The 13,003-nt window shown below is 52.8% G+C and overlaps 3 protein-coding genes and 1 pseudogene across 4 annotated transcripts; 2 read left to right on the top strand and 2 right to left on the bottom strand.

Moving 5' to 3' along the window:
• Window positions 1-563: 563 nt before the first annotated feature.
• K489DRAFT_432816 (Tetratricopeptide-like helical) lies at window positions 564-3,470 on the top strand (the record flags this gene model as incomplete). The annotated part of the gene is made up of 7 exons (XM_033608496.1): window positions 564-574; window positions 663-1,105; window positions 1,164-1,710; window positions 1,761-2,099; window positions 2,151-2,651; window positions 2,715-2,900; window positions 2,958-3,470. The coding sequence occupies 7 exons, from the start codon at window positions 564-566 to the stop codon at window positions 3,193-3,195; spliced, it is 2,265 nt and encodes a 754-aa protein (XP_033457932.1). The 3' UTR covers window positions 3,196-3,470.
• A 1,221-nt stretch (window positions 3,471-4,691) lies between these two features.
• On the top strand, window positions 4,692-7,455 carry K489DRAFT_371870 (uncharacterized protein; the record flags this gene model as incomplete). The annotated part of the gene is made up of 5 exons (XM_033603272.1): window positions 4,692-5,545; window positions 5,672-6,091; window positions 6,272-6,665; window positions 6,738-6,910; window positions 7,020-7,455. The coding sequence occupies 5 exons, from the start codon at window positions 4,692-4,694 to the stop codon at window positions 7,453-7,455; spliced, it is 2,277 nt and encodes a 758-aa protein (XP_033457931.1).
• Window positions 7,456-8,220: 765 nt separating this feature from the next.
• K489DRAFT_322726 (Pkinase-domain-containing protein) lies at window positions 8,221-11,062 on the bottom strand (the record flags this gene model as incomplete). Its single annotated transcript, XM_033601643.1, has 2 exons — window positions 8,221-10,487; window positions 10,696-11,062. The coding sequence occupies 2 exons, from the start codon at window positions 11,060-11,062 to the stop codon at window positions 8,221-8,223; spliced, it is 2,634 nt and encodes an 877-aa protein (XP_033457930.1).
• Window positions 11,063-11,290: 228 nt separating this feature from the next.
• Window positions 11,291-12,104, bottom strand: K489DRAFT_259857 (annotated as a pseudogene; the record flags this gene model as incomplete). Its single annotated transcript has 1 exon — window positions 11,291-12,104. A coding segment is annotated over one exon (521 nt), but the record flags the coding sequence as incomplete, so codon positions are not given.
• Window positions 12,105-13,003: the final 899 nt, after the last annotated feature.

The following is a 13,003-nucleotide window of genomic DNA, read 5'->3' as shown; positions in this document are numbered from 1 at the left end:
AGCGACAGTGAACGCCGAGAACTTCATCGGCTTGCTCTGGTGACAATATCGGCATAGCTAGTAGGCTTGTTGATCGCTCTTCTTAATGAATCTCGAGCCATGCTCATAGATGAACGATTTCTTTTCGCCAACGTTGTCGACGTCGTACTCTCTCGAGAGGTATCGTAGATTGAAACCGTCGTATTCCCAAGAGTGTACAGAGGTATCGTTACTATTTGCGCCCGTGTTCGACTGAAAGTCGCTGGATCGTTGGATTGCGGTAGGTATCGAGAGATTTGATGTAGACGGTGGGTCTGACAAGTCGTCACTAATGATTGAGGCCATAATAATGAGTAGAATAGCGTTCTTTTTCGCGTGTCTCTAGAGTAACTCGGAGGTCAGCTGTGAGGTGACGTCGGGGTTACTAGCTTTTGATTGGCTGTCTGGACGCCGGCAGTATCCGCAGGGGAAAATAAGGGTTTGGGTTGCAGCTGGAGGGTCACGCTGAGACCCTAATCTATACGGATGAGTGACTCTCGCCATAGTGTACGCGACATGTACAATCTAGATCTATGCCAAGACCTATGTCAAGCAAGTCAAGCAAGTCTCAATCTACGGCTTGACTTGATTACACATAAAAACCTGGCCGACTTGACTTGGTGACTAACCGCATTTGGATCAAGTCAAGCAAGTCAAGCAAGCCGGACTTGCTTGTGGCCACCTCTGAGCTTGCCCGTTTCTCAAGCCACAGAATCATCCAGCTTTGAGATTGCAAAATTGCCTTGCATTATCTTACCGGCCATCAAGACGCGCCGTTTCTACAATCGAGAAAATGTCATTGAGAAGATCGAGAGCCATTTCAAAGAGGGTGCATCCAGGGACGACCTTTGTTCACTAGCCATCTGGGGCCTTGGTGGCATCGGGAAGAGTTCAATCGCCCATAGATATGTGGAAACGAAGCTTCAAAGAGGTGAACTTGACGCAGTGTTTTGGATCAAAGCTGAGAAACCGGTCTCCATCCAGCAGAGCTTCACAGACATCGCCTTGCGACTTAAACTGCCTGATGCTAAACAGTGCGACCATGTTGAAAACCAGTCATTGGTTCTGAGTTGGCTCCAGACTACTCGTTGGTGTTCTCGCAATTTGTTGAATGCCAGATCAAGATTCTAACATAAACTTTTTAGGATGCCGCTGGTTCTTGGTGTACGACAATGCGGAAATCCCAGACCTGCTCCTGTCGTACTGGCCCGCTGCCAGCCGTGGCCAAGCCATCATTACCACTCGTAATCGATCGTTCGCATTCGACGTGGCTGAGCGCGGTCTTGAGCTTACAAGCTGGGACAACGCTACTGGAGCGCGATATCTTCTCCACCTTTTGTCGAACGAAATTGGTAACGAAATTAGGGAAAGTGAAGTCACTTCTGCCTATGAATTGGCAGAAAAACTCAGTGGTCACGCTCTATACATATCTCACATGGCCGGTCTCATTCACAAGCGCTCCTGGTCTATTGCAGACGGCGTAGAGCATTATCAGCGCGAAGTGTCCGGCGTCTCAGGAGCAGCTCGGATCGAGGCAATCTGCAACTTCCACTTCAAATATCTCAGTGTAGAGGCTTCGACAATACTGGGCACCCTCTGTTATTTCTCCCCGGACGCTATTACGCAATCAATCTTTGAGCCTCAATCAGATGTCCTCACTGAGTCCATGTACTTCATTGCTGACCAGCATGCGTAAGCAAGTCAATTTTTCGACAGGAGGGTAACTACTGATTTGCGTATAGGTTCTCATCGGCAGTAGAAGTCTTGCTTACGCAATCGCTCATCCAACGTGATAGGTCTTCTCGATCGTTCTCAATTCACCGTGTTGTTCAGTCATCCTTCAAGTCATTCATGACTCTAGAGCAACGAAACACTAGCTTCAACAACGCCGCTACATTGATATCTCATCAGTTTCCTCGTCGAGATGCTACCGCCGCGGAGTTGTATTCCATGTGGGATCGGTGCGCCGCCTTACTTGATCACGTTCTACAATTACGTGATTCTTACAAGGAAGAAAGCAAACTGTCTCCCAAGTTCCGGGCAGTGCAGGCGTACTGTGATCTCAACAATGCTTGCCAGAGGTAGATATTGCTCCTGACAAACGAGTTGCAACTCCGCTGATTGAAGCACAGATATCTTCTTGAGATCGACTCCCTCGACGAATTGGAGCAATTGTTGGAGGTAAACTCTTTGGCTTTACTCGCTCTTCCCATCGAGCAGCAGGTCGTTGCGCTGCAGGGTTCTCTCACATCTCACAGAGGCCAGCTTCTGTGTCAGCTGGGCAATACAGAAGCTGGTATCCAATGGCTTGAAAAGTCCTATGACATTAGGAGCAGAGATGAACCATTTAAGCCCACCGAGTCGGCATGGGCTGCAGGAAATGCCGGTAACGGATATGCTACCGCGAACAAATTTGACCAGGCAGTTGAGTGGTTCGAGACCGCTCGCAGTTTATGGCTGCAGTGGTCACAAGGCAACCCTGAGACGACCGAAGATTGGCCTGCTACCCTGAAAACCGACATGAGTTTCTCTCTAATCAATACTGGTGATCTCGACCATGCGCAGCGGCTGCTCAAAGAGGCTCTAGAAGCATACGAATCATCGGAGCTCTACAGTTGGGCAGATGCAGCATAGTAAGTTCGAAGTAGTTAGATCACGTCCAAAGTGCACCGATACTGACTGGGTTCCTGTGGCAGCACTCGCTTTGCTTTAGGAAACCTCCATCGTCGCAAAAACAACTTCGAGATTGCGGAGGCCTACTTCATGGAGGCACAAAACGCTTGGTGTAGAGGGGACCAATTGCGTACTGCGCCTTTCAATGCTGCTTGCATGTACAAACTTGGCTGCGTTGCTCTTGACCAAGGCAAAAACGAAGCAGCAATGTGAGATTGTGACCTTGCAGCTTGATCTTGACAATCGGCGCTGACCATGATTCGTAGCAAACATCTTCAAGACGCCCTCGTGGTTACCAAGTTACGTAAGGAGAAGCGGGTAGGTGAACATGCTAGAGTAATGTTCAAGCTGTCAGAAGTTCTCGAGCAAGAAAACAAGCAGGAGAAAAGGGCTTGTGAGCTGAGAGAAAAGGCTGAGATACTGCTACGCCAGCGCAAGCCAGACGCGACTGAGTTTGGTATCGAGGCTACTTACGATAGTGTAGTCTTCATCATGTGGAGATGATACTGCCGATGTCATAAACAGACCCTTATACTTGGAGGGCGAGAGATCAGATGAGCAACGAGGTACACGAGGTAAACAAGGGACGTAGAGACGAAGGGAAATTGACTGGTATCTAAATCTCGGAGCATGATCTCGCAGAAGCTCGACGTAGAACAATGGCCCCATACACTCCAAATCCCACGAGATGCGTGCCTCTAGCATCAGTGATGAATGCGAATCTTTCAGATGTCTGCCGGCGACTTGATAGGAGCACTGAGGACCACCTTGCGAGGCTTTTGTGGCAGACTGCCCTGGCCACCAAGGCTGAGAGAAACTGGCTTGGCGAGCGGGTGGACGTTGAGATCCATGTCGACCTTGTACCAAATTTTCCACGGCTGGAGCAACGTCAAGATCGAGTGCGAAGGATCCATGGTGTCTGTCATTAGAAGTTAGCGACCTGGGGACCTTCGAGATGGTTGTATCTTGTACATACAAGAGTCACCAGCTGGAGAGCTATGAATGTGAAGGACTATCTTGATCTTGTTTGTGGTCTATGGAATGCTCGGTGTCGAATCGCAGGTATCAAGTCGCGTTCGTTATGAGGTCGACGACACAAGATCGTCGAGACTCAATTTCGAGCATCGAGAACGCCCTATTTATATCTAAACTGCCATGCATTGACATCGGAATCTGAGCCGCTTGTCCGATCTCTATCTCTCCGAGACCAGATATCGGGAAGGCTTGTTGTTCGTGAGTGACATGTAGTGGTGTACCTCGCTCTCAGATGTCAGAGTAATACGTGCTGCATGGCAGCGCGCAACGAAGTGCAGTATTGGGTGCATTGCAATTCATTGGACGGATAAGCGAAATTGTCCGATCGGCGCCATCACTCCGCAGTGGTGTCGTGACCTAAGCCTTCACAAGCTCTAGATGCAAGTGACCGGTGAGAAACTTTCAGGAAACGTGGGGTTAGAATCACCAGCTCGATGCGCACCTCATATGTCTACAGTACCATGTACATGCACATCGTACATACATCATGCACACCTGAGCACGTTGATCAAGGATAAGGGAAGTCCTATCAGTCAAGCTCTAGCGTTTTCGGCCTTATCGGGACATGTTGAGATGGCTTGGCGAGGTCATCACTCGTCGCGGACGCCCTGTCGGCCCCGCTCGATCAACAAAATCACCGTGCATGCCTGCGCGTGGCACCATCACGCACATGCAAGTCCTCTGTGAAGTTGAAGGTGTCACCAAGCAAGTGGGAGCAAGCGCTTCGAGTCGTGAGGCCGCCACTCCACCTTGACGCACCATGGCGGTGGAGCATCTCAACGAGGCTGAGGGGAAGGGCGGCTCGATAGGCATCGTTGAAGTCAAGGCAGTATTTCTTTCTTATATAAACATGCATCTCTGTCACGCAGAAGGACACGGCATTCACGCTACCGAACAGGGTAGGATCCTTGAAGAGTCCTTTCTCCCGGCAGAAACAAGTCCTGGCCTTATTTGAGCTGCTCACAATGTGCGCTCTTCACCGGTCGTCAACCATGCATTCGAGAATCAATATGCGCGGGAAACGCAACAGCACGCGGCTGTCCCTCCTCCTGCGGACACGGAACAAAGGCCAGAGAAGAAGCGAGGATGTGGAAATGCAGCACGACAGCTCCCACGTCCAACTTTGGAAGGAACGGAGCGTGACGCAGGCTATGAAAGCTTTATTTGGGTGTAGTGAAGAGGATCTGGCAAGTTGGCCGGGGATCGCGTCGTACTGCAGGTATCTCGACGCATGCTTCCGCGCCACCTTCACCGGTGCATTCTCACCGGTCCTCAGAGTCGTGGAAGGCCTCGAACCCGATTCTGTTCGGGGATGGCAGGCTTTCGAGAAGGTGGTCAAGGTTGTGGTTGCGCGTCCGGACGATAGCAGCTCGATTGAGGATATCTTCCTTGCTCTGACGCGAGTCGTCCCGACTATGTCCGATGATCCTTTGCTCTCGCAAGTTGGGGTCGAGTCTGCATGCTTTGTTTTTGTTTTTGCCGTCATCTGCTGGAGCTCTATGTGCTTACAACCGGATCTCTCCGTGAGACCATCGGAGGACCAGTATATCCTCAAAGTACAACAGCAGCGTGATGAGCAGGCCGGTCTGAAGCTCGAATCGGTCAGGAGACCTGTTTCGGCGATCTTTCGCCACTTTCAAAGGACTATGCCTCGGACACGCTGGCAGCAGCCTGTAGGTGGAGTCAGGCCAGAGCTATCGACAAATCTTGGGGTTCCCAGCCTCAATCTTGCGACTCTCGTCACAATTGGCAAGATTCGCTTGAAATGGGTCGACAACATCACAAGCCATCTCGACCTTGATGCCGACAACCGGCTGCTGTCCGTTTTCAGACACCCAAGCTTCTGCGCCTTGAATGCACTCAGGAAGGATAGCATGCCACCTTTACTATTAGGGAAAGTCTTCCGCTTGTCTATCGGAGTTGAGTCGGACTGACTGTCTCACAGGATGCATCGTGCTCTATACGATATACAAGCTGACAACTCTGCAGCCACTGAATGCTTCATACAGCTCTCACGGGAAGTTCTCTTGTCCTATCGGCTTGTTTTCGGACAAACTCTGGCCGCTAGACGGCTGGCCAAGAAAGAGCTCAAGCGGCTCCAGGACGATGGCGAAGATATCGATGCTTTCCTGATCGAGCTTTGCACGTCTTCGCACAATCGCAAGATCAAGGCCTTGCCTTCGGAGCTATGGCCCTCGACTTGCCGCAACTTTGAAGGTGCCCTGCAGGAGCAGAACACATACAGTTCACAAGATGATTTCCCCCTCTTTGGAGAGCGACTAGCGCGTCTACAGGAGTTCGTGCAGAGGCAGCAACCGAGTGAGCTCGCAGACCTGTGGCGAGATCGGAGAGCGCCGCTGCAATGGTACACGTTCTGGGCTGTTCTGTTGTTTGGTGGCGCCACTTTAGTTCTGGCGTCACTGCAACTAATCGTAGGTATCTTACAGGTAGTATTGCCCTTGGTCATCAAGACGTAGCAGCACTGTTTCGATGTGCTTGACAGGATATCACTTTCAATCACCTGCCACTTGCAACCACATTATAGGCCACGCATGACAACTTCAGACTTGAAGCGATCCCCGGTCGAATTCCCCAACGAACACTGCGCAATGCCGCTTTCGGAGCTGCACTATCTCGCGCGCGACAAGCTCTACCACAAGGAGAAGCCGTATCGAGCAGAGTTCCAGGTGACCGACGGTGTATCGAGGACGAATTATGTCACTGACCGACATATCGTCAAGATCGAGGCAGTCCGCGACAGAGATCGTTTCGATCTGAATCGCAACGGATTCTGTTTCCTGCACGCCAAAACGGACTTGAGGGTGGAAGATGCTCTCGGGGACTTCGAAGCAGCCCACGAAGCCTACATGTATCGCCTCGCCGCGATTCTGCAGCAGCGATTTCCCGAATATAGTCGCGTCGAGCCCTTTGAATATGTCGTGAGTGGACCGGCTAGAACCATCTCACGCTTTTCAGGCACCATCTGACGAAAAGCTGCGCGCGAGATTCAGGCCAGGAAGCGCGATGCGAGGTTCCCCTCTGACACTTTCGCCATCGTCACGCATCAACAACCAGCAACATTGGCACACGTAGACTTCTCAGTGAACGGTGCTGACCTGCAACTTAAATCGGCGTTCCCCGGGCAGGAAGAGTTCTTTCAAGGCCGAGATTACGATATGCTAAAGTGAGTGTGCTCTGTAGTCAGCAGATGAGTCTGCTCCGGGAAGAGGGCGGGAGAGAGGGAGGTAGCCGGTAACCTGTTCCCAGAGCTGACGGGCTTGCTGCATTGATAGCGTATGGCGACCCTTGATCGGACCGAACAACGACTGGCCGCTCGCGCTCTGTGACTTTACCACCATCGATCCCGCGGATACGACGACAGCCGATCTACTCTATCTCCACCGCGTCGGTGAGAACCGGCTGCTGCACCACAACGACCAGCACCGATGGTACTACATCGAACAGCAGCAGCCCGAGGACCTCGCCGTTTTCCGGAACACGGACTCCACTGGCCTGCTCCCATGTGCGTACACAATGAGGATTACCTCTCCCATATTGCTTGCGGGGCCACAATTTGCGCGCGCGACTAGGGATCTTCCTTCGTCCTCTCCCACTAACGATGATTGGAAAATTATAGATGCTTTCCACTGCGCGTTCAACAACCCGAGCGCCTCACCGCAAGGGCCGCCTCGCCAAAGCTGTGAGGTTCGCTTCGTGGCGTTCCGTTGATGCGAGACCATCGCCGTCGACGGGATCGATTAGCCGGGCATTCACGACACTTTCATTCCCTTCCCGCCTGATGGGACAAGCAGCAATGCCGAGGACGGGCGGGCTCGCCAGATAGTGTAGAAAAATGAAGCTCAGACCGGCTGTGACCATCTGCGCAATTTCGGCACCGATCAAGCGAAGGTCGCCGCTTCGATGGTTGGCTCTGGACGGCATGGACAGCGATGAGGGAGGGTCGAATGCGTAATGCTCGCGTTCCGGGCATCACAGACATGGTCGGGACTGCGTGCTGGGAAAGAAGTACATGGAATTTGGTACAGACACCGAAGATGGGAGACATGGAAGTTGAGGCGGATCACTTTTAGATTACCACAAAAGATGCTCGGTTGCAGAGGGGTTTGTAGCCGTAGTAGTCCTTGCTCACGGAAGGTAGTCACAGAAGTATTCACAGTTCAACCAGAGAAATAATGGAAGTGATGAAACCAATATGGTACGATGCTTTTGCGTGAGAGGGAGAGAGAATATGTGTTTGTTTGTGTGAGTGTTATATATAAAAGGGGGGAGAGGGTGTGATCTTGTTTAATCGTCTTATCGTCATCATCGTCATGTATATATTCATCATCGCAACCAGAAAAAGGGGCATCATCCGCCATCCGCGCTCTGTCGAGAGGCAGGCGAAGAGAGTCGATGTGGGTGGGAGAAGTAAGAAAAGAACAAGAAGGGTAAGAAGGAATTCCCGACACCGTGTCGTCATTCCGTCGGCCCATCTCAAGCCTTGGCTGCACAGAATTCCAATTCCATCAGTTCCATCGCGCTGGGACGGAGCTCGTGCTCGATCTCAAATGTGCGGCGGAGGAAATCGCGCGCGGCCGCACTCGCCTGCGTCGGGATATCCGGGCGTGCGTTCTCGGGCGCACCGCCGATCTTGAAGATGGCTTGGAGCTGCGTGCAGTTGGGGTGAGGGTGGGAGCCCGTGAACATCTCCACGATGAGGCAGCCGAGGGACCAGATGTCGGCCTTTTTGGTGTAGGCGGTCTGGCGGACGACTTCGGGAGCCATCCAGAAGACGGAGCCCTGGAGCGAGACACGCGGGTTGGCGCGAGAAGATTTGGGTGCGGGAGCGGCGGCAGTGGTGTTGGCGGAGTTGAGGAGGGTGCTGGCTTCGACACGCTTGGAAATTCCGAAATCGGAAATCTTGACGGTACCTTTGTTGTCGACGAGGATATTGGCGCCCTTGATGTCACGGTGGATAATGTCCTTGGAGTGGAGGTAGTTGAGACCCTCAAGAATCTGGCGGACGAAGTTTGCGATGAGGGGCTCCGGGAGGGAGCCGTAATTGACGAGCATCGTTGCAACGGACCCGCCGGCAACGTACTCGAGGAAAATGTTCAAGTGGGTCTCGTCACTGTTCGATCCGAGGTACTGCACAATGTTGGGATGCTTCATGTCACGAAGCAAGCTGATTTCGTGCTTTAGGGCTTCGATCATGTTGTTCTTCTTCGTGGTCATGGCGCTACCGTCGTTGGAAGGCATCTCGACTTGCTTGACGGCCATCAACTCAGCAGTGACGGCGTGGAGAGCCAAGAAGACAGTACCGAAGGAACCTTGACCAATCATGGCACCCTTCATGTATTTCAAATCATCCCAGTTGCTCTTCTCCAGATGTTGCATGAGCTCCTCGTCCAATTCCTCACCGTCCTCGGCGATGAATCGTGATAGGCGTGAGTTCAAGCTATCGCTGTTGCTGCCATTGTCGGTAGGTACAGGACTGCTGGCCATGTTTTCTTCAAAGAAGGAAGTCCGTCCATCGGGGTCTGTCACAGCAAGGCTACCCGTGGCTATGTCCGAATTGCTATCCGCAAATGACGCATAACTCCGGCGATGATTGGGTGTGATCGGCGACTCCTCGTCCAGCGGGGAGAGGATGCTGCTTGCCACCGACATGCGGTGGGAGTCTGATCGGCCAAGTCGCACAACGCTCAGAGGTCGGAGGCCGGCACGTTGTGAGGCATTGGCATCTTTGAGCCAGGTGTCGGCAATCGTTGGCAAAGGCGGAGCATCCTTCAGATTGAGACTGCTGGCCACGCTGAAATTACTCGCCATACTTAATGTGCGAACCGCGCGACTCAGTCGTCTGCTTCGCCGAATAGACATGCGGACAGCATTGTCCATCTCTTCCTTGGCAACTTCCGGGAAGTATGATTGTAGATCCTGAGTGATCAATTCGGTCGGCGGTCGGGCTCCGTAAAAGTCTTTGAGTTTCCTTGCGCGCTGTGATGTGGTCGACACACTGCTGGCGTTCCGTTGCATTGAGCTCTGGGTGTCGAAGTTCGTGCTTGCAGGACTGACAACATAATCGTCATCTTGTGATGACTTTCCGGTCGAACGATCCAAACGGAGCTTGTTCTTGTTCCTTTGCGGCGCTTGAACCTCGATGGCTGGAGGCTCGGGTAGCTGACTCTCGGCAATACGAGCAGCTGCCTTGAGTTGCTCTGGACTGGGCTCTCCGGCGTGGATTTTGCGCAGAATGAGACGGCCACGATCGCTTCGCACGTCGTCGTCGCACAATTTACACAATTCAGCCTCACCAAGCCGTCGACAGAACATGGGACTGGGATCTAGGCCATCCAGAATGTAGAAGCAGTATGACCGATGGTGGTTCTCGTTGAGGTTGCCCTTGCGCAAAGTGGAACGAATGATATCTTGTGAAGTTCGGAAATTGCTGATATTGATCACCGAAGCATGACCGGTTTCGTAAATGACGCGAATCAAAGGCATGCCTTTAGGTAATGAGCCAGAGTTCGGATTGTAGTCATCCATCGACGCTGCTGGCGGTACTGGTGGTAGGCGCGCAGTCAAGGGTGTCTCGGTTCGCTGAGCGCCCGTGAAACGAGCAGTGGGCGGGCCGCTCTGTGTGTATCCGTTGCTATCTTTTCGACCGGTTTCCAATGGCGATGGCGCTGGACGGCGGGCTCGGCTATTGGCGTTTTCATGACCGGTCATTGGAGATGGTGATCGAGCGCCATAGGAGGCATCTGCTTGCCGGCCGGTTTGTCGGGATTGACCCTGGCGAGCAGGATGAAGGCGCGCGGTCTGTGGTACTGGGGCATCCATGGCACCGTCCAATGTGGCCAAGGAGAGCTACACAATCGATGTCAGCTGTATCCACATACAAGAATCATTGGTGTACGGCGTCACGTACTCGGTTCTGATTGCGTTTGCCTGCGCGCTTGCAGACACTACTCCGAAAGCGCTTGGCGTGGCTGCTGATACGAACGCGATCGCCAATCTTTTTGATGCCCATTTCTTTCAAGATGGCTTGGTCCATCTCCAGCAGGTTCTCTCCTGTAATGTTGTTCTTGCGGAAGATGTCGACATACTGTCCGCAGTTGATGCTCGCGAGCCAGTCACAGACACGCGATTCATCCCAATCCTGTACGGCATCCAGGCCGCTACGATATGAATCGGAGAACTCCGACTCGGTCGGGCTGGTGAAGACACCATGGCCGAGTCCGGCATTGGCATTCGGAGCTGTGCGAAAGTGATTGCCCGGCATGCCGATGGTCATGCCACCGGCAGGATAGGCTGAGCGGGTCGCAATGGCAGCCATGGTGGATAGTCAGTGAAGAGCGGCGATAGAAGCTGGGCTCAGTCAGTCGCAATTGACGCGCAACACGCGCGCGAGATAGGTTCGGTCGTGGCAAGCGTGGCCGAGTGTGTCGAAAAGAAGATCGTGTCACGATCGATTCAGCAGTACTTCATGATGATGGTGATGAAGTGTCCTTATGGTTTCTCTTAAAGTGGGATTGAGCGAGCGCAGGTGAAACGCCACCAGTGAATGTTGAGGCTGATCAGGCGAGAGCGACGGGCGGTAACGACGGAGGATAGGATTAAATGTTGTGGACAGCGTCAATCGAGCAGAGGATTGTAATGTCGTCACGCGTGAATTGGCAGTGGCCAGGAGGCGTGAGGCGAAGTCGTGGGTTTCCAATTATGGGCCGCAATGGCGAGTGATGAAACCGAGCCGAGAGTTTCGGAGTAGGCAGGATGGGTGGTGTATACTGTAATAGTAGTACTGTTGCGGGCGAGTACGGCGAAGTCGGTGATCTGACGGCCCGGGCGACGATCTCCTCAGCAAGAGACCAACAACGCACGCAGAGAACAGACTGGCAGAGGAGGGAGGAAATGGAGGAGGATGAGAAGGATGTTGGCGATGATGATGATGATGATGATGATGAAGACCTCGGGAGGATTTGGGGTTGTTGTTGTTGGTGGTTGTTGGAACAGTACAGTACAGTCCAGTGCAGTACAGTCGTGGTGTGGAATCTTACAGGTACACACAGCAGAGAGGCCGGCCAAGGTGGGGAGGGGGGCAACAATGAAAATAAAAGAGGCTGCTGCAGGTGAGAGGCAGGCGAAACTTGAATGGTGCAGGTGAGCGAGAGTGAGAGCGCGCGTGTGAGCTGTGCGTCGTGCAGCAGAGTGTGTGCTGTGCAAGGTCGGAACCTTGGAAGTACATGAAACGCCCGCCGCCGCAGTGGAGGGTCGTGAAGCGTACGCGAGAGTTTCGGTCACAGCAAGAAAAAAACGGCGTCGAAAGGAGGAGTTCGGCTGTGTGACTGTGACAGTGTGTGACGGGGCGTGAATGTCAGTAAGTGTTTCGTGAGTGAAAGAGCGGGAAGAGTGGAAAGGCGGCACGCCCGTCCTTGGCCCGATTCAGCCTTAGCTTGTGTCAGATTCCGGCCCGTCGGTGTCTCAGCTGCTTGCTGTTGCTCCTGGACCGCCGCCAAAATAGCAAATGGCCCAGGGAAAAGCATGGAGACATGGATATGTGAGCGAGAGGGATTTCCCACCAAATTCCTGTGGTTCAGTCCTCTCGTTTTTCTCTCCCCACACACACCATACACACCATCCCTTCCACTCCATCCCTCCCCTTCTTCCCCTTTCCTCCATCCGAACCTTCTGAAACACATTCCAGTCCAATCATAGAACTTCCTCCCTTCCGTGGCCCACCCGGTCGGCGCCACATTCGAGACTCTCGTGCTCTTCGCTGTTTCGCTTAACATACGAAGCCTCTATGCTAATGGACATGCGCATTATACGTATATGAGGCGTTCGCTTTCACCGCTTCTTGGCCGTGATTTATGCTACGGGTAGGGTTCGCAAGTCATCGTGTAAATATTCCTTTCCCTACCTGCGTGAATAAGGAAGAGACCTCCTTGTATAAGATGTACTACTACTATACATCTGCGGTGCAGTCGCACAGCGTGTGCGGGCGACAGCACCTGCCTGGACACGGACCCGCCGAATTCAGGCAGTCCAGGCCGGCCTTCCAACGTGGTCGGCCCAAAGCTTCCGAGGTTCACGTAACCGTTTGTCGTCTCGTTCCATCGCCGTTTACTGTACGCAGACGGTCCTGTTGTATGTGTCAGGTGCCCCGTCAGTGTTACGTACGCTGGCGTTTCAGCTTCAGCTTCTGTCTCACAAATTCCTCCTCCCGCGGTTTTGATCGGAAATATTGCACAGTACAGTATATATATCCGATATGATA

This window comes from Dissoconium aciculare, assembly GCF_010015565.1.
Source record: "Dissoconium aciculare CBS 342.82 unplaced genomic scaffold K489scaffold_9, whole genome shotgun sequence".
Taxonomy (NCBI): domain Eukaryota; kingdom Fungi; phylum Ascomycota; class Dothideomycetes; order Mycosphaerellales; family Dissoconiaceae; genus Dissoconium; species Dissoconium aciculare.
Note: the sequence above shows the minus strand (reverse complement) of the source record. Positions and strands in the feature narration are given on the sequence as shown.